The 21,932-nt window shown below is 37.5% G+C and overlaps 1 protein-coding gene across 1 annotated transcript in view; it reads left to right on the top strand.

The window, feature by feature from the left end:
* LOC142336287 (uncharacterized) overlaps positions 1–21,932 on the top strand; it is a 279,116-nt gene that overhangs the window by 192,503 nt on the left and 64,681 nt on the right. Inside the window, exons 30-40 of the mRNA XM_075385000.1 lie at positions 4,778–4,905; positions 9,979–10,128; positions 10,537–10,751; positions 11,066–11,223; positions 11,410–11,555; positions 12,218–12,408; positions 14,409–14,636; positions 15,313–15,473; positions 16,029–16,168; positions 17,009–17,109; positions 20,446–20,618. Of these exons, the coding sequence (XP_075241115.1) occupies positions 4,778–4,905; positions 9,979–10,128; positions 10,537–10,751; positions 11,066–11,223; positions 11,410–11,555; positions 12,218–12,408; positions 14,409–14,636; positions 15,313–15,473; positions 16,029–16,168; positions 17,009–17,109; positions 20,446–20,618 (1,791 nt within the window). The remainder of the gene's footprint in view (positions 1–4,777; positions 4,906–9,978; positions 10,129–10,536; positions 10,752–11,065; positions 11,224–11,409; positions 11,556–12,217; positions 12,409–14,408; positions 14,637–15,312; positions 15,474–16,028; positions 16,169–17,008; positions 17,110–20,445; positions 20,619–21,932) is intronic.

Below are 21,932 nucleotides of genomic sequence, written 5' to 3'. Positions count from 1 at the left end.
TCCGGGAGCCCAGTCTGGTTCTTCTGACGTGCGTCTTGATAAACCGTCAGCATTGCCATGTTGATTGCCTGCTCTGTGCACAAACATGAAGTCAAATTCCTGAAGCTTCTGAATCATCCGGAAAGTCATCCCATCCGCGTCCTGTCGAAACATCCAACGCAAGCTGGCGTGGTCAGTTCTTAGGACGAATGGAACGCCCAACAGATATGGTCGGTACCACTTCAGGGCCTGTATTACCGCCAAAGCCTCTCTTTTGGTGGTCGAGTACATCATCTCTGTCCGGCTTAACACTCGTGACGAAAACACCAGGGGTCGATCCACTCCATTGATTTCGTTGGAAAGTACGGCCCCAATGCTAACATTACTGGCATCAGTGTCTACAATGAAAGAACCTGAATAGTCGGGGTACTGGAGAACGGGGGCAGTCACCAGCTCTAATCTCAACTGGTCAAAAGATGCTTGCTGAGCTGGGGTCCACTCAAATCGTGCACTCTTCTTAGTCAAATCATGCAAGGGTTTGGCGATGCTTGCAAAGTTCTTGATGAATCTTCGATAGTAGTTAGCGAATCCAATAAAGGACCGGACATCTCTCACTGTCTTGGGAACGGGCCATTCCTTAACTTTTGACGTCTTCTCGGGGTCGGGGGACGTTCCATCTACTCCGATGACGTGACCTAGGTACATCACTTGTCTCTGGAAAAGCTGACACTTCTTCGGCTTCAATTTTAAATTTGCATTACGTAACGTCACGAACACTTCCTCGAGATGCTTCAAGTGATCTTCTGCCGTCTTGCTATAGGTGAGGACATCGTCCAGAAAGATGAGATTAGTTTGGTATAGACTCTGCTGAAATAGCTCGTTCATAAGTCGTTGGAAGGTTGCGGGCGCATTTGACAGGCCAAAGGGCATTCGGACGTACTCATAGAGACCTCCGTCTGGGGTAACAAAAGCGGTCTTATGTCTATGTTCGGCGGCTACAGGAACTTGCCAATATCCACTTGCTAGATCCACAGAAGAGAAAAATGCATTTCCTCTCAGAGCGTCAAACACTTGGGCTTGGTTAGGCATCGGATAGGCATCCTTCACAGTGACATCATTCAGTTTCCTATAATCCACACAGAACCTCCAGCTCCCGTTTTTCTTCTTCTGTAGTACGATTGGCGCACTATACGGACTTCTTGATGGCTGTATCACTCCTCTCGCTAACATTTTTCTAATTTCTTCCCGGATGATTGGTATCCTAGCTGGTGAGATTCGGTGTGGCGGTACCTTGATAGGCTTACTGCTACCTGTTTCAATCCGATGCTCGACCACGTCGGTAGATCCCAGCTCCGAATCATCCAAGGCAAACACGTCTCTGTATTTGATGACAAGGTCCCGCAGTGCTATCCAGTGATCTCCTCGTGCTTCCGGGGCACATTTCTTCAAAATTTGCTCGGCTTCCTGTTCAGGTGAATTTAGAGGAACAACATCTTCACCAGCTTGCATTTTGAACTCATCCCCTGAATTTAGACATAAGTTTTGTTGGCTTCTAATCGCCCCTTCAGCTAAGGTCTCCTCTTCCTCTTCTCTGTTAGGTCCTAAGTTGTCGTCATGCTCACCATCCTCATCGTAGATACTCCCAGAGGCCATCATAACCTCTACTTGGTCTTCCTTGCCAACTTTTTCCAGGATCTGGTGGACCGCTTCTTTCGTTTCGGCTTCATGTGTCGGCTTCGTGTTACCATTCTGCGAAGTTCCCCACAATTTTCCACTATTCAAAGGTATAATAGCTGACTCCACTGGGGCTGTCCACAATTGGTTGGTCTGCAAATCGATTACACAATTATGCTTTTGAAGATCCCTGAGTCCGAGAATCATTTCCGTTTTGAGTCCGTCAATTATAAGGACTTCACACTCGTCATCAATACCACCCATTTTGAGATGAATTGTTGCTGATCCTGTAACGTTTACATACCGACCGTCCGCTGCCTCCAGGAGTCCACGGTACCGCATCAGTTTTCGCGGTTCCTTAAGTTGGTCAAATGTGGAAGATCTTATCATATTGGTTGAAGCTCCTGTGTCCACCAAAATCTCTATTGGAGTCCCATTTACCTCCCCCGTAACTGTAATACTTCCAGTTCGTTTGTCTGGTTCCCCCTTCACTGCAACTTTGGGTTTGAGAAACCGTGGTTCCGGTAGTTTGTTGACTGCTTCTATATCGTTTAAAGTGTCACGGTTATTAGTTGAATCCTGTTTGTTTTCGGCCGGGATGAAACCTTCTTTCCTAAATCCTTGGAGACTCCCGGCCCGTCTTAGTTTAAATGGTTCTGTTTCGGTTCGTTGCATTCCCGCGCGTAGTGTCCCATCTTAGAGCAATTGTAGCAGCGGACTCCTTGCTTTAAGGTCCCAGACTGCTTCCTATCGGTGCTGCCAAAGTTCTGGCCGTAGCGGCTGGTTTCGGGGTACGGGTTGAACAATCGGCGCGGATTTCCGTCCTGATCTCCTGTTGTTTCTTTCGGTGGTCCGGGAATTACCGAATTGACAAATTTAGTCATCATTTCGGACATCCCTTTAATCATGTCTGCCTGATTCTTTACTTGTTTCTTCATCTCGTCCATTTCTACCTTCATCATGTCGGGTTCCATTTGTCCACTCACAGCTTGAACATGATGTCTTTCCACGAATTGGTCTGACTGTTGAAGGTACCTGGTGGTTGCCAACCGCCTGCGCTGCCTCATTCTGGATCCTCGACTGATTGCGTCGATGTTAAGGGCCCTATCAACAGCATCATTGAACGTGTTGGGGTCCTCCCGCAGAAGCAATTCCTGTATCTCTAGATCAAACAGCCCGTCGATGAACTGCTCTCGGTTCATGTTATCCCTCGTAGCTGCATTCATGGTGGCATTGGCAATTTCCCCAAGCGACCTCACCCGTCTGGAGAACTCTCGAATATCCTCTTTCTCGCCCTGGGCCAAGTTCTTGAACTCCGTTCTCGCTGTCCTCGGATTCCTGTAGGGTGACATCCTCGGGTCCAAGTACGTCATCATTCTGGCCAGAGTGGGAGCGGGTTGGTCTTGCTCCTGAACTCGATAGTGTCGGGGCATGGCATTAAACTCCTGCATCGCCCAACCAACAAGAAGGGTAGGTATTGTGCTTCGAGCCTGCTCATCCGTCCAACCATGTTTGTCCATGAGGTATGAAAAGTGGGCTTTCCATGAAAACCAATCGGGAAACAACGCCGACGGGAACTTTTCGGGCCTGCCAGCTGTGTTGTTAACCGCCAACTGGTTTTGAGCCACGACCACAGCCTCCGCAAAAAGCTGTCTTTCGTTTTCGTTCATTGCTTACTTATGAACACAGGACTTCTTCGTCACGAACGGAGCTCGGATCACTCTCCGTGCTCAACTGATTGTAAGTGTACTCGAAGAGAACTGGCCCACCCAGGAGCGCCACTGTAGAATTTCGTATTTAGACTAGGTTAATAGGCGGGGAGACACTACCACCCGAAATCCTAACTTGAAAGGTTTATTTTGGTGGAAAGGTTTTCTTCAAAGTTTACTCACGGTGTCCCCGGCTTGCTCTGTCTCCGGCTCGGAATCAACTCGGTTGCTCAAAGATAAATTGATATAATTTGATAGTATAAATCAACAGAATCAAGAATAAATCAATTGGGTTTTAAGCAACAGAAATTAATTCAAATTAAGATAATGGAATTTATCACAAGATCCCAAACTCTCTAAATCAAACTGAATAAGTAAAGTTATCTGCTCTGATATCAGCCTCACGAATCTCTCGTTCTTGGCTCTCGATATTCTTTACAAAAGTCTTTCTTCTATCAAGAAAGACCAACTTCACTTCACAACAGCTCTTCTCTCTCTCTTTTTTATTGCTTAAGTTGAACTCCTCTACGATGTCAGAGTTATTTGGAGCCTTCTATAGCTCTGCTGCCACAACAACAACCATGTTGGTTTACTCCCTCTTAGCAACTACTCGAATCACGACGTATTACAACGCGTGAACAACAACTTTGTTCAAACCGCTGCTATGGACAACAAATGGTCCTCACTTACGTAGAGTTCGTTATGACTTTAAAAGAACAATTGAATGACCTGAACGCCTTCTTTATACATTGCTGACTTCTACTTAAGCTATTCAAACTAACACAAAAGCCGTATCAGACTCATGACGCTACCAATTAATCAACCGGTCAAACTATGAACTCAAGAATCTAAGCCTTATTTGGAAGTCTAAAGTTCCCCCCATGGTATCTCTAAAACAAATTCCCTGGAATTGACAACAGCGGAACTTGCCTCAAGATGTGCACTAACTCCCTACCAAGTTTGATCACACTGAGGTTAATACCGGATGATAACTAACCCTTATAAATTCGGCCCCCTCAGAAAACCAACATTGTACCCCCTCAATTTCTAAGTCGGCCTTTTTTTGTTCTTTAAAAGTCTGGTTTGTCAAATGACATTGAATTGCACGCCAACGGTCTTACTGACAATTGGATGGTAGCCAACTTTGGAAATTCAAATTCTATCCATTTTTATGGCAACTTTTTTATGAGAAACGTAGGATTTTCCAAATTCTACACTTGCTATGCAAATAGTATTTAATTTTCCCTATTCCTTTTTAAATTCGTTTTTGGTATTTGAATACCGTCAGCTTAGTTGCAATTGTACCATTGTTTCATTGTAGCCCGATAGACTATTTGTGAAATTATCCATGGCCAAATGTAAGGCTACATCTGGTCATGATTTATAACAATAAGTTGATTTTTATACATTTTCAGCTGGGAATAACTTTCTTGGCGGACAATGACCCGAGAGACCCGTACCAGTACGAGATCACTGTCTACACTGGAATCGGGGGAGATGCAGGCACGTCTTCTAATGTCACTGTGTTACTCTGCGGAGACAAGTTAGTTACGTCTTCTGCAACAATCAAGAAAACTCTATTTTGAATGCCTTTATTAAAAGTGCGATTAACCAATTGAAATCATACTTTTTTCTATAAAGTTTACAAAAAATAAGAAAAGTCGATTGGTATTGGGGGATTTAAAAGAAATTTTTTAGCAGCCTGAATTACAACTCGGAGCAAAAGGTGCGAGTAGCTACGGGGGGTTGAAGATTTGTGAACGTTAGCCTAACTTCCGTTGTTTTGTTCGCGTTTTTTGAAATTTTTGATTAAATTTTGATTAAAATTTGCTAAAGTATTTCAAGTTGTTAATGATAGACTCAATGTTTTTACGCTCAAAGCTAAAAAAGATTTGGTGAATTGTTGGAACCAACAGTCTAGGCAAATATTTCAGCTAAATTTTTGAAAATTCCGCTTTCCTTTTTTTGAACAGTTTAACTGGTAGTGCAGACATAAAAACTGATGATACAATCTTCTTATATACAGATTAGGGCTAATTCTAACTCCGGTTCTTAAGAAATTTTTCTGGGAATGAAGTTTTTGCGGTCTAACGCTAATTTAAATGGATATTTAATTTCAAAAACGCATAGTTTAATTTTGATTTCATACCAAACCGACTGTTGTCAAATCAAACTTCATTTTCGGGCAGGTCAAATTTACGTGCAATTGGAGGTTAAGGGATATAAAAAATAAATTCAGCGAAAAGCATATGATTTTTCGGCTTCAAAACCGTTTGCGTAAAATTGATTGAAATTTTGAGTTCTGCTTGTATTCATTGTTATTTTGTTATCTTCTGACACAGTCTCGCTAAGGACGTTTCCAATTTGGTCTCTAATTAGCAAAAAAAATGTTTACTTTTTTATTTGAGAGGTTACGGCCGATAAGTCTTACCATTTACAAAAATTTTTAAAAAAACAATTGTTTGAAACATTCAATCTCGTTTCTGCCACCTTTTAGCGTAGCATCATCTAAAAGAAAGGTCGCGTTCTCTTCGAGTGAATTATATTGTAGGCTTTATTGCTGTTATGTTATTTAAATAATTGTTTTTTGGCGTTTCTACTGGGAATTTTTAAAGAATTGTTTTTGAAATTTTTCAATTTTTGAATTTTTGAGCTTCTCCTTTGATGTTTTGTCCGGCCATCACATTAAAAACGAGTTGTATCACACACCTATAGCGTTGAGAAAAGGTGCAATTGATAATATTCAATCGTTTGAGCTAAAATGATATGAATGCTTCGACACCGTTTCAATACAAACTTGAGCTTATTTTTAATAGCCGCACAGCGATAGCTGGGGCTATTATTGGCCTTCTCTTGGTTTTTTTGACTCCAAGAGGAGTAATGAGATTCTACAGGTTTTTTTTAGCAGAAAGCAAGTTTGTTCATGACTTGAATTTTGATTTCTTTCTGTTCGAGCATTTACCTCCGTTTTTGATTGTTGACTTCTGTTTTCGAACATTGCACTTTAACAGTAGCTTCGTTTGTAATGTATAAGAATTAGGAACTGCTGGTAATGTTCAAGGTGAAGAGATCATTTTGAGATTTTTTGTTGCTGTTTAAGTTACCCTAATTATCTAAACTACACCGCACAAACCCCCCCATCACCTATCTACCCCCCCCCCCCCCCACCACTTATCTCTCCCCCCCCCCCAACAGCTACCCCCACAGCCCCCGCACACACCCCCACCAACTTACCCACCGCCTATCCCTACCCCCTCCCTTCACCTAGCTACCCCCACCTACCCCCCCCCCCAACTACCCCAGCACTACACACCTCCCCAACCTATCTACCCACCCCCACCACCACCCCCAACCTACCTGACCCCCCCCCCACACCACCACCTAGCTGACCCCCCCCCCACCAACACCACCACCTACCTGACCCCCCCCCTCCCGCCCCAACTTACCCCCCCCACCTACTCCTACCCCCCAAACTACCCCCTACTTTCAGCTAACTACCCACCTACCCCCCCCCCCCAACTACCCCAGCACTACTCATTTCCCCAACCTATCTACCCACCCACCCCACCTAGCTCCCCCGCACCTAAAAAGTTGTCGTCATTTTTAAAACACTTTAGTGTGGTTTGTTGGGCTGATTTGTTTTTTCTCTCTTGTCTATTTTGATTTTCTGATTTCGGCGTTAGGTTAGAGATTATAATGCACAAGGATTCGAGTCGTTTCCGGTATTCTACCGGCTATGTTTTTTTTATTTCGTCGTCATGATTTTTGTTACTATCATATGACGTCACAGCCACTTTTTGTTCATTCGTTCATGCAATTTCAACTGAATTGCATGTGTGACGTCATTTTTCGCTCTTAGTGGAGCGAGTTTTTTTGTTCATGCGCGTGATTAAGTTTTTGGTCACACTTGATTTACCTCACTCTCAAAAATGACTTCCTCAATTTAAAATTGACTTTTATTTACTCTAATTCAAAGAGATAAGGTCAAATGGGTGTGTGTCACTCTAATTGAAGGTTATTTAAGATCAACTAATAGAGGCAGCAAAAACTTATACAGATTTTTAATCAAAATATAACAGATCAGCCTTCAACGAAAATACGAATTTTTTTGGTCTGTCTGTTTTACTGTTTTTTTTAGACTGCCGATCCGATCTACGAATCTATTGCGGCTATTTTCTGGCAATCTGCCAGCTATGTTTTTTTTATTTTTGAACGTTTTCTTTTTGTAATCGTCTGACATTCTGGATAACCATAATTCTCAATTTTTTATGAATGTGCAAGAGAAACCATTGATTGATTTCAGTTGATAAGCTGAGTGCTTTCATGACTTCAGTGTAAATCTTTTCAAAGGTGTACACCTTTTTTTCTAATTTTACCGCTTTTGTTTCCTGTCTACTTTGTAGATATTCTCAGAAAAGACAGGCCCCATGTTTTTTTTGCTGAAGTGCAAGTCATTTGGTCTAGCTTAATTTTTATGCGGCGCTGTTTTTACTTTTTCATTAATTTAAAAAATAATGATAGAAGTTGAGTTTCGGTCGTAAGTGATTATATTTGATTTTTTTGTTCGTCTTGTCTCTCACTCTGCTTGATGGCAAATATCATTGTCCCGTCTTATGGGTTATTGTTTCATCGAGCGTTTCAGTTGGGTTGGAATACTATATGCGAACGGACATTACCGAGCCTTTTTGTTCTCGTTAAACAATAAAGTCAACTGAAGGTGAATTTATTTTCTATCATACACAAAAAGCAAGAAAACTGAGTATAAATTTCGAGTAAAGAAACCTTAAGAGTGATAAAGCTTATGTTTGTTCTTGAAAAAGAGCCCTACACAGTTTTTAAACAGTGGATTTGCCAAATACCAGACACGTTTTCTAAGAAGCACAAACTATTCGAAATTTATCGAAGAACCACTTGCGCTCCTTCTTGAAAACGTTTTTCCATGAAAAAGGGAAGAAATTATGGAGAAAAAGATAAAGATATAAAAAAATTTCTCTCCGGAAATTTCCAAGGGAGTGAAATTTAGGTGACCTGGTCAGTTATATGTAAGTTATTTTGTATCAACAAAGTTAAAAATCAGGATAGTTTTATCAAAATTCTGGCGGTTTGATTTACGCAAAAATGAATAAACTTTAGAATTATCATATATTAGCTATGATTTCGACTCAATAGACAAACTTTTGCATTGATTCATCTCACAAAAAACAAAACTTACAAAATTTATTGGGAACAAAGAATCACAGCAATCACTGTTAACAAATTTTGTAATTACACAAATTCCTTAAGGTTCAAATTTCATGCTATGTAAATTGCCTATGATGCCTGAAGATTTTGAAAAAAAAACATAAATTACTTACTTAAAAGCAGATTAACTACTTCTGCGTCAGAGTAGACGTCCAATTTGGATTTTTTTGCTTAATTTTTCCAAAAAAACAATCATCTTGCACCTACAAGCGGTAGTTACTTAATTTTTTTTCATGCCACTTCAACAGTTTCTAAAACTAAATATTGGATCTATTTTAAACCTGATATCTCTATTGCATATTTTTGTTTCTATTTTTATAGATCCCTTCTGTGAAATCAGTTCTATTTGAAATGGCGTGAAAAGTGGAAAGTGGAAATCTCCGGAAAAAGCAACTTCCTGTTTTTATGAAAAATTTTATACTAAATGTAAATAAAGCATTAACAGCTTCATAGATGCAGGGGAGAAACAAAGTGCTAGCTGCAATTGAGAATTGCTGCTGGTCTAGACGATTTAAAGGATTGGCTTTGAAAAAAGATGAGTACAGTCTGGATAAAACTATCAAACATAATTGTTTTTTTTTTAAAAAAAAATTGTACTATTTGTGTTTTAAAAACCTTAAACCAAAAAAAGAGCTTCAAATGATAAAAAATATAATGCAATCTACTTTTGGTGAAACTGACGCTAATGCTTGAAAATTTCAAAAGCATTAACAAATGTTTTTAATTTTTTTGGTTTACTTCTTTTCACATTAAAATCTGTTTGCTGATAAGTTTTCATTACGTGGTCAATGTCCGAATATAAAAATTAGGTCATATGCATACATTTTATGTCTGTGCTTCCAATTACACAGATTAAAACTCTTCAATCTTAGCAAAACAGCTTGCTGCTTGCTGCACGTATCAGAGCGTATGTCATGAAGTGAAAAGAAAGGAAAGTCATGAATAAAAACCAAGTTTGTTTTTGCAAAAGATTTTGAAAAAAATGCATTTGGAATTAAATTCCGCAAAATATTTTTTCCTTTGTCCGTGGAATTGCGCTACATTCAGAAACAGATTCCGGTTTCTAAATCCGGTTCCCCAATTCCTTGATTTAGGAACCAAATCCACGACATGTGTCGCTTAATTCCACGGTTTTGTGGCTAATTATACACTTAATTGCAATCTGATTAATTCAGCAAAACGGAATTAAGTAACATTCTCGGTAATTCAGGAGTACTGAGAGCTTTTTATCTAACTCAACGATTAAATATCCCGGCATGCGTTTCCCCATCCCCCGTTCCCCGGGGCGGGTGGTTGTTGTCAATTAGATGACTTGGTTTTTATTTTTTCGAGGAGCTAAACTGTTTGAAGTCTATTTAATCATGTTGTGGTGTAGAAACAGTAAGCCTCACGTGTTGTTTGACGAGGACAAGGAGCTGTTCTGCAGTGGAAGTGTGGATACATTCATCCTCACCACTCCTCAGAGTCTGGGAGAACTCTCTTCTCTTCAGATATGGCACAATAACAAGGGCAACCAACCAGCATGGTAAGCATATAAGAGGCTGGTTTCATTAGCAATGTTTGATCAAAATCATACTTGCGTAGCATGGATGATGATGGCCTAAAAAAGTATGGTTCTATCCACTAAAATTTATAGATACAATTCTAATATTATGGAAAAATTAAATTATGGAGTTGCTTTATCTCCCAAGAATAGAAACAGTTCCGACAAATTTACATTCTAACGGTTTCTGTTCAATTTTTTTCTTGGGACAAGTTATGATTAAAAAGAATCTCATAAATGTGACGCAGGAAGGCTTACTTTTTTGACATGATGACCGAATATTGCTTAGATTATCAATATTCAGAATGCTATATTACTCAAATATCGTAGCAGAAAGTTTTTTCACTTACACCAAAAAAAGAGTATCTATAATTCATAAATGTGCTTCAGGTATCTTAAACATGCTGTTGTGAAGGACCTCGGGGACAACAACAAGCAGTACATTTTCCTCAACAACAGATGGCTTGCAGTTGATAAGGACGATGGACAGGTGGAGAGAGAGATCCCAGTCGCCTCTGATGAGGAGCTGAAGGACTTCACCACTCTTTTCAAGAACAAGATCGAAAGAGATCTCTGGGACGGAAACATCTGGTTCAGCGTATTCGGTTAGTATCACTTTGGCACGGGGGGGGGGGGGGGAGCGGGGCTCGGGGGGGGGGGATGGATGTGAAAAAGACAAATTTTAGCTAAAATCAAATTGAGCTGAAATAAAGTGAAGTAAGACTTTATTATCATTCCCTCAAGAAATAGAATATGAAAACCTTTCCAAACAATATGATTTTTGGGCACATGTTTATCTGTTAACAGATAATATGCAAAACCTTTTCATTACGTTGTGCACATTGCAAGGCGGCATTAACTTTGCTGTTAGGAAATTGAGTTGACGAATAATCAATACCGTTTTTCTGTTCCTGCTCAGGTCGCCCAGTGAGGAGCAACTTCACTCGAGTGCAACGTGCCTCTTGTTGTCTGTGTCTGTTGTACTGCACAATGTTGGCCAACATCATGTTCTTTGGAGCTGCAGAGGCAGACACCAACACCATCTCTGTCATGGGAGTCGAGCTCAGCTGGACTCAGGTACTCCAGTGAGACTCCAATATTACGAAACCGATTATTTTGGAAGGATCAATGTAACTATGGTTAAGAACATGATGAAGGATTCCGGATGCTTCCGGGACAAATATGACTTCAATGTTCTTTAGCCACGCTTTGGCTTACTACTGAAAAGATAATTTGTGTGCTAAAACTTAATTTTTTTTTCAGGTGATGATTGGTCTGCAGTGCAACGTGGTCATATTCCCTGTGAACTTCCTGATCGTTTACCTGTTCAAAAATGCAAAGCCCAGAGTTCCCAAAGAGCTGCAGAACACTGAAGCCATGCGAACTGGCAAATCCCTCACCGCCTCAAGGTCTGTTCAAGTTTTGATCAAAATTTCTGCGTATTTCTGTGGATTACTAAACGGACTGCGATTTTCCATGCAAAAGGCAAAACAGTCTTAGAAGTTGAGCAGTCCCAGATAGCAAAATATTTCACTTAATTGGTACTTAATATATATATATGCTTAATTGATATATGCTTAATTGATATTAATTGACATTAAATTTTATAATTAATGAAACATTGTTGTATGATCAACTGATGCGTCAAATTATTTTGAGTCGCTCATCCCAACCCCTTACCACCCAAGAAGATATGATCAGTGTTCCGCCCGGACCCTAGTAACATGGAATATCAGTACTGAAACATTGTACTCCAATTGTATATCGTCGACCCAGTACTGTTTCAGTGTATCCTAAGAGTATCTTGCTACCTCATTATGTGCAGTCAATTCGCATAGACATTCTTTTGTTTGAAAATAGACTGAGCATCCTTGGATTCGATTCCCATAATGTTCATAGGAAAATCGTGAAAAACCGCGATTCTGTAACTTGAACCTCAAATGCATTTTGATACTTAATTATGTTCAGTTCTGACATGAATTATGACCGTTTTTCGATGTAGACCAAAAATTATAATATAACTAAACAACCACTAAAAATTTGAAAAAACAACCAGTAATTTTTGTTCCAGGGGCCACCATCGTGCGAGTAAGAGCCAGAGGAGTTTCACCAATCTCAACTCATCCAGCAGAGCCAGCATCCAATCAGCAGGCAGGATGACAGTCTCGCACACTTCCATGTTCAAGAGTGGAGGACGGAAACAGAAGCCAAAGGGAATGCTCGGCAAACTCAAAGCACTTTTCTCGGGAAAGAAACCTGCAAGTTAGTTATCATTTAAATTTAGTAATAGGTAAAATATAATTACTATTCATGAGATACATCGCTTTTGTGATGTCTGAGCCTCACAGTACGATGTATCGAGGTAATTTGAACGCATAATTATGTACAAAATGCGCTAAAGTTTTTGAAAAAGTGCACTGAATCTTGTAGTCTAATATCCGTTCACTGATTTCAGCTCTCTTCTCACATAAATTTCAATACATTTCACCATGCATTAATGAAAATCTCCAAAAATTTCAGCTCATTTTTGCGCATTCTCATGATTACAAGCGCTTACCGTTACTGAAATGAACCTACTTAAAAAAAATTGTTATGACTGACAAACCAATTGAAACGATTACGTATAGGTAGGTAGAGTCCACTTTTACAATGAGCTAAAAGGACAGAACTGGAAACCAGCTTCACAAATGGGCGAATTCTCAAGGTAGACGAATCCGTAGTGAAACTGGGACTGTTATCTTATCATTTTATTGCAAGATTCCCCAAAAATTGTTCTTATTACTGGTCAAAACAGATCCCTTAATTTAGTTCGAATTGTCCCTTATTTTAGACCAGTGGATTTTACTTGAGCTACACTTACACTAACCCGTCAGTATTGTTCGCAAAGGGATTTTAGAGCCACTTTCAAGACTGACAATACAAAATGGCCTACACTGACAGAATGTTGTCAGTGGATTTAACAGAGCTTGAGGAAGCAACTTAAATTGTTTAATTATAATATTTGTTTCTAATTCACTTATATGTTTAATCGATGATCAAATGCACAAATATCCCCTCTCCCAAAATTGAGTTTACTTATTTTATCAAGTGCGATTAATGTTGATTTAGGCAAATCGCTAAATATAATTACTCAAATAGTCTAATCTAATTACATTCACTTTTGAAAAACACTTACACTAATCCGTCATGTTTTCACCAAAACGTGTTTGTGGACAAGACTGACTTAATCCACTCAAAATACTTCAATCCAAGCCAATTTAGCTAATTTATTTTTCACAGAATTAATGTATTAAGATTGCGTGTAAAAACCACTTGCTCAAATGGGTCAATTTTACCCGATTTGGCGGTCTGTACCAACCACTAATGCTGATATGAGTTTTCATTCTGTTCGGCAAAAACAGCACTAGTTTATTGCAATTATTTGTGTGAACAGTTTATGGGTACTGTTGTCTGATGTGTCTGATCGAATGATCACGATCCTTTGCTCAGGAAAATGCATAGGCCTTAACCTGTTATGCTTGGTGAATCCTAAAAACAGCCACGAAAGCTAACTCAGGCGTGAACAAAATTGGAAAAGGAAACACAATTATGTCTATTGTAAAACTTTGTATATGCCAAATAAGGTTTGTTAATCAACGAACAAAGTCTATAATATATGAATATCGGCGAAGAATTAAAACTGATGTTTTTTCAGTTTCAGAATGATTATTTTTGCGAGCTAATGGGGAAGATTCTTGTAATAATCCTCAGCATTTAACTGTCGAAATTTTAGGAGGTAACTGCTTTTTCTGGGAATTGCCAGTTCTTAACAGTTAACCGTCTTAGTTTGACTAGGATAAATAGCGATAAAATTTTGGAAAAATTCTCGACATTAGTTTTTTATAGAGATTTCAAGCACACCTGCTGAATGTTTACTAAAATGGATATGCTGCATTTTTTGGTAAGTTGAGTAGTTTTGCATACGTGAAACAATATTCATCTTCTTTGAAGCCCAGACTGTGGCAGGGCTCAACAATTTTAAATCTACTCGATTTGTGTTCTTTACAAGTGTTGCTTAAGTATGGATAACAATAAATTGGTTTTCAAGTCTGAGAACATTATTAAATGAATATAAAAGGACCACTAAGATTTGAGAGGACATCAACTATTTAGAAAAACCGTAGTCAAGTAATGCCTTGAAGCAGCTTTAATTTTATGTAGCTAGGATTCCTTGTCGCAAACAATGATTCCAACAGTTATCTGTTATGTATGTATGGTTTCAGAGAACGAGCTAGAGGCCTCGACTTGTAGCATAGAGAGTGTGATAAACGAGCCACCCCCGAATGAGTTGGAGGAGGGGAAGAAGCCGAAGGGATTGCCCTGGTGGACTGTGTATATTGCATGGGTACTCATGGTATTCGTGTCTTTCGTGTCTGCTTTCTTCACTCTATTGTATGGAATGGCTTATGGAAAAGACCAGTCAAATCTATGGCTCAAAACTTTCCTAATGGGCGAGTTATCCTTGCTTATTGTTCTGAAAACTTGTGTTCTAATTTGGTGGGTCTACATGAAAATAAATTTTCCGAGGTGTTTCGGGAAACGAACAAGGGGGATTAGCATTGTTTCATGGGGCTTTGAAGGGAAATGTTAGGGGGTCTAAGCAGGTGCAACTACTGTGAAAATGGACCAGTACTGGATTCGAACCAGCATCTCTTACTTGTAATCCTAGTGTGCTACCCAATTACACCAACTGGTCTTGAGCTCTCGAAATTGGGCGTCTCTTATAACCCATTCTCACGTTCTTTCTTGTTCCTCAAGGCTTCATTTCTCTAGCCAAGTATACGTTTAAAAAGTAGAGCTTGTCAAGCTATGTCAAGCTTATCGAATGCACAATTTACTTTAGGTTGTTCTCTCTCAACCTTTTAACAGGAAAAATACAAGGTGAAATGAGTCGGGGGTATTGGTTATTAATATGATAAAATAATAGTATAAACTGGGAAAAAATTAGTTACTGCCACTAAAAAAATTACTTCCACTACCTATAAGGCCACGCACTGTCAATGAAAAGGCGCATTAGTCTGTTTTTCTGTTTTCGCGTATTATGGTATTATGAACATAACGACATTGTTTAAGGGTAGGGGGAAACAGCTCCGGTTTTTATATCACGATAATTTCGATTGTTTTTAGGTTTCTTCGAGTCCCTATTCTTCGTGCAGCCTATCAAGTGCGTATGTCTGGGTCTGTTCTTCGCCCTTCTGATCAAGAAGCCAGAGCAGCCAGACCCGAAGGAGCAGCAGAGAATGGAGATCATAGAAAACACATCTGAGAGAGGAAAGTCCATCGTTGAGGTATATGTCACCATAATCTATTAAACAATGCTACGCTAACATACAAAATTATATATATTCTTATGATATTTCTGAGATCAAATACAAGCTTCATATGTTGATTCTAAGTCAACGTCATTATCAGTGGGAGTAAAATTTGGGATTTGGCATTTATTTATGTCCCATTTGTAGGCATTTATTTATGTTCTGTTCGCTGTAAATTTATGTTTTCCAGGCCTCCCTTGAAAAGCATTGCGCTTTTGGATGGTCTGTTTTGGTTTGAATGTATGTTCACCAAATAAATAAATTATTATTATAGGATTCAGAAATATTTGTGTATTTAAAATTTTTTCTCATTGTAATTTTTTTCGGGGTTTAAGTATAACCTGTTTGCCAATAGCCTAAATTGATCCCATCAGTATTCAAAATTTACCTGGTATTCAAAATTCGAAGGCTCTGTTATTCATTTTTTGCGGTTAGTCGATCACTCAGGTAAATTACAGGATTTTACCCAACAACTGTACGATTAGCAACTATTGCAAAATAGTGATCATTTGTACATGTACATGTTTGCAGTTGGACTACAGCGACTACAAGAAGCAGTACAAGAAGCTGCAACAGGCGTATGTGAAGCCAATGGCCACAGACATCGAGGCAGCCAGGAAGTACAGGGAGAAGATGAAGAAGATGTGGGATGCTCTCTTCGAAATAGGAAGGTCAGTCAGACACAATTAAATTTTTTTTGAAATTTTTTCTTACATTAACCTCCATGACAACAGAGTAATGACACCAATGACAAGGACGGCGACGACTATGACAATCGTTTCATTTGCTTCGGAAAACATTAACTTTGCAAAATATTTATGGCCAAAGGAAAAATGCAACAAAAACATCGATTTTGTTTGAACCCGTTCAAGGATGCCGGGATAGGTTGTACTAAATAAGCTTGACCTAAATGTGCCAACCAGCATTCCAAATGACTTTTTCAACAAATGTAACAATAAATTACCACGAGATTTGAATTCAAATCTCGTGGTAATTTATTGTTACATTTGTTGAAGAAGTCATTTGTCATTTCTTAGTTAACTAAGAATTCATAATTTTATCTGATTTTATCACGAATACTTGTGACCTTTTGAGCTTGAGTTCTTCTTAAGCATAAAGCATTTAAGTCTTTAAGCATTTAAAGCAAGTCTATTTTATGCAAAATAAGTGTTGCACCGCAGCAGTTCACACCAGTCAAATTGCTCAGAAGGCAAATATAGAACCCTTTTTGCTGAAAGGTTTCATTTTCGATTTCACCATTTTAGCAGATTGCCATCGTTGAATTGATGAGAAAATTTAATTTAAGTAAAAATAAGCTTTCTTCGTATCTATCGTCATCGCAATGATACGTCACAACAATTCGAGGCATTACTGATTGTTGGTGTTTTATAACTATCTCACGATAAGCCAAGGACAGAGAAAGTTCTTCCAGAAAGTCTTATATTCTAGTTGATTTTGCGAGCATCGGTTTTTGTTTTTTTTATATATAATTTATTCAATAATGTTTGCAGGTACTTCATCTTCCTGTTTTTGCTGTCGACTATATGCAATGCACAGACTGATCCACAAGGATATCTCATGACAGAGAACCTCCGAAACATGTTCACCACAGGTAATCGAGTTCACTTCATTTCTATACTTTGGATCCTGTTTTTCAACTAGGTCTTCTCAACATTCTAGTTTACTCAATGACTCAATGAAGCGTTTGACCAAAACGACTCAAAGATTTAAAGCGGATAACAACAAGCAAGGTCGATAATATGTGTTCGAACATAATAATATGGACCTTCAAAGTGGCCAAAAGTTGTCTATAAGAATTTCTAATAGATAGAATTTCTCATAGGTCAGCTTTTTAACATACAGACTACTGAGGACAAGCGTTAAACATGAACACTAAAAAAGCTTTCTTCAATTTAACTTTGATAGAATACTATCAAATGAGTGAAAAATCCTCCTAATTTAACTGAAATTTTTTCAGTTAGCTGTTATTGAGCTAATTGTTAGATTGTCAACATGCAGAGTGTGATCTTTTTTGATCACTAACTTTAAAAAATTTGACATCGCATTGAAAATAAAACTTTTGTTTGCAATAAATTGTGGGAAAAATTCGCCAGATTGCTCTCAGAAGATTATTATTTTTAAACCCGCTATCATTTCACCGCAATTTAATCACACTTTATCATTTAACCCCATAAGCATTTAACACCTATATCATTTCACAACAATTATAGTCTTCTTTAATATTATGACTATTAAATTACAAAAATAATCACCTGGCCATGCCAAAATTTCAGCTTAAGTATGATAAAACATTCCTTTATTGTAAACTGCCAATTGGCGAGATGAAATGATGGAGGGGTGAAATCATAGAAGGGCTAAATGATGAGGGGTTAAGTTATGCGGGGTTAAATCAATCGGGGTGAACAAAGTAGAACCATGAAAGTTGAAGAAATATACTGCACTTAGGATTGAAAAAACATTATTTTTGCTGTTACTGCAACGAATACATGTACTTTTCAATAAATCCACCGCCTAATTTATTGTCACAAAATATAAGTTTAAAACATAGTACAAAAAAGCGATTGTACGAAATATGTGAATTTAAAAAATGATGCTTTATTCTGTAGATCTTAGTAATTTCGTCAAATAAGTTTAAAAAATTTATTATTAATGGAAGAAATTAATTAATTTTTCAATAAGTAGTGCTAAAAATTAATTCTAGAATTTGTTCAACATAATCAGTAAGAACAATAAAAATTTTAAAAAATGAATCTAGTGAGAGGCCTTGATTATTGTAGTTTCTAAGTTCCATTTTAGCAAATTTTGAGAATTTGTTTTCTCTCTCCGGACCAAAATGAACAGAACACTTTCGTTGACTATATTAGAGACATTTTCAATTGCAAATGCGTTTAACAAAGAAAGAGGAAATGTGTTCAAGAGAACAAGTGCCCTTCAATTTTCGGTTTTATTGATAGAGTTTTCCAGCGTTTTTAAAGAATCAATTACCAGCAATCATTTTAATGAATTTGCTATGCTTTTTATTTTTTTGGCATGTATGAAACAAACTGTCATTTGAAGAGAGAATTTGCTGAAAAATTCTTTTAAATGAATTTTTTTGAGCACAGCAGAATACTTTGTTTGTTGGCTTAAACCACTTTGCATTTTAAATGTTGACTATCAAAATTTTTAGGGAGGACGTAAACAAACAACGTATTTAAGGAACTAAAATTTTTGGAGAAAACTCGAGACCATGTTTTCTCAAAGATTTTTAAATGCATGCAAGTTATACTAAATATTTCTTACAACAGATGTAATTGAAACGGTGGTTGATAAGTATTCGTGCAGTTGTGAAGTTTGGCAAATCGACAAACAGAAAAAGCAAAAGCTGGAAACGATGAAAATGATGTAGCGGAGTTTGAAAATATGTGACGCGTATTTGAAACTTGAGGCGAATCTCATCCGATTGATGTGAAAATGGTAGGACAAAAGTGTGAGTGCTACTTTCAAGATGAAAAAAGAATGCATTTGTTACAGTTTGGCAAAAAACTGGTTAGACTTTTAAAAAGAGTCCAAAAATTAGTTTCGGTTTTCATACTTCAATTAGGTTTTACTTAAAAAGTTTTTCCGGTTATTCATCACAAGAGAAACATGGACTAATGTTTTAAACGAGATAGAATTAGGGTATTTAGGAAATTAGAAAAATTTTTGAGAACATTTTTTTACCTGAGAAACACTAGTAGTCAAGTTGACCTCAATATTTTTTTCGTATGAAGTTGCAATACGATTGGCGTTTTTCTAAAGTTTTTACTTTTTTCCAACGAATTACATACATTTTTCTACATTTGTTTTTACACAAATATTGAGTTATGTTTTTATTCTTTCTATAAGGTACTCACCACTTTACTGCCAACATCAATTAAAGAAAAAATTGATAGTCATAAAGGCTTCAAATCAATTTTCTCCTAAATTGCTCTACCAAGTTGACCATTACATCTTAGTCCTAGAAAAATTACGTTTATACCAGTAAGTGATTTGCACACCTCCCCGGTTGATGTTTCTTTTATATCATACAAGGATCATACATGATTTCATACTTGATTTCTTAGTAAAATCCTAGTATGAATCCAAGAAGTCGTATATGATTGTGGTATGATTACCAAGAAACATACATCATTTATTCCTTCAATTAACGTTTAAATTTTAATCAGTAGAATATCTATTGCAAAATTGATGCTAATTGAATGAATGAATAATTCTATATGACTAAAGTTTTCAAACTCAGGCTAGTTTATGCATATAAATGCCCATTCATTAAAAATATTCATTTTTTTGCATCTAACTTTTAAATTATTTTCTCAATACGTATTAAAATCCAATGGAAGTTTTAGCTCGTCCAAATTGTCAAATGTGGACTGCACATACGATGTATTATCTTCAATTGTCCCTGACTTAATTAGTAGGGAATTTTTGGCGTCAGTCATTTTTTATATACCATACGAGAGCTTGCATGATTTTCACATTTTTTGTCGATTACTACCGATATTAAAAACTTACAATTTTTGTGTTTTCAAATTTTATGTATCATTTCTGTATGATTTCCATGAAATCAGATATGATTTTTTAAGACTACTAAGAAATAATAAAAAATTCATATATGACCTCGTATGGTTACAAAAAAATCATATATGACCTCGTATGAAATCAAAGAAAGTTGTATGATCGATGAACCGGGATCGAACATAAATGTTTCCATTTGCCTTGTCTCATCACTCATACGATTGATAAAGTGGGTGTGAAGAAGGCTCCGATTTTTTCAAAATTTATTTCACAGAGCATAACTTAACTCCCATTCAAACAAAGGGCGACGTTTTTGTTGAAGTATTTTTTCTTCGTGTATTCGCAAGTAAGTTCAAGATGTGACAAGATAACCACCGTTTCTCGATTCTAGGTACGAAGTGGGGCTCCATAACGAAGTATCCGGACTTCTGGACATGGATGTATGTGTCTCTGATTCCTGGACTGTACAGCCAGCAGTGGTACAATGGTAATGTGACAAATGACATCAGAGGATTCACAAGTGATAAACAGAGTTACCTGGTCGGAGCAGCAAGAATCAGACAGGTGTGTGTTGTGTGTGTTGTGTGTGTGTGCGTGCGTGCGTGCGTGTGTGTGTGTGTGTGTGTGTGAGAGAGAGAGTGCGTGTTTGTGTGTGTGTGTGTGTGTGTGTGTGTGTGTGTGTGTGTGTGTGTGTGTGTGTGTGTGTGCGTGCGTAAGTGTGTGTGTGTGGTGGGGGGGGGGGGGGGGTTTGATTATAGAAGTGACCAAATTTTTGATATTAAGAATATATCAACAAACAAGGAGGCTCGATAATGTGCGTTCGCACATGATGTTCCGACCCGCGCTAATCTACATTTTTGACTTAACTGTCTTTTGACTTAAATTTTTGGTAAAGAGAAACAAAAATAAATGTATGAGTTTAAAAAAAATCGTTACACAACCAAACTAATAATTGAACTAAGTAATGCCATGCCTCATTACAAAAAAATTTGCCATTAAAAAGACTACGAGAATAAACAACAACAACAACAACAACAACAACAACAAAAAAGCAAAAACGAAAATTGCATGGCAAAAACAAAAAAAAAACAAGTAATTGTATGGGACCTCTCAATGATGAAAAAAGTTACAAGTTGACGAAAATCCTGAAAAATCTTTTAAGTATCATAAACTTCAAAAATATCCGCTATAAATTAACTGCTTCGGGTGACATAATTCATTCAATTTTTAATTACAAGCTTATGAGACTGGTCAACACTTTACGACTACCTGAAGAATAAAAAACAGGCAAAAAGAGCAAATTCAAAAAAAATGAGCGAGAAAATATTCGAAGCTATTCAGAAATAAATTTTCAGTAATAACTTTTCTACTTTCAATTAATTTTTTAACAGCAATGGGATACTCTTTTTAACAATTTGACGCAATTAAATTCAATTAATTAAATTCAATGGCTTTCAACGGAAGCTAAAAAATTAAATTCAATGGCTTTCAACGGAAGCTAAAAAATACGCTAAGTTAAGCCTCGAGGAAACAAAAAGGATGTTTGTCATTTATAGGTCATCAAAAAGACCTTACAATAAAACAGTGACTATGAAAACCAACAAAAACAGGTCAAATCCAAAAATTAAGTAGAAAAGTGCGAGAAGCAAGTGTCGAAGCCAATTTTTCGCTGAAAAATAAATGTATGATCCCCTTAACGTCTTCTCTAAGCCAATGCAACAATCAATAATAGGATAATGTGGTAAAATTCCAATAGGAACCAAATTTATGAGAAAAAAATTCAAAAAAAATAGGGAAAACTCGTGCATCGAAGTCATCATAACACCAATAGTTAGCAGATAAAACCGCTAAACAGATTAATTTTGGTTCACATAGAAA

Source organism: Convolutriloba macropyga, chromosome 3 (assembly GCF_964194025.1).
Source record: "Convolutriloba macropyga chromosome 3, txConMacr16.3, whole genome shotgun sequence".
In the NCBI taxonomy this organism is placed as follows: Eukaryota; Metazoa; Xenacoelomorpha; order Acoela; family Convolutidae; genus Convolutriloba; species Convolutriloba macropyga.
Note: the sequence above shows the minus strand (reverse complement) of the source record. Positions and strands in the feature narration are given on the sequence as shown.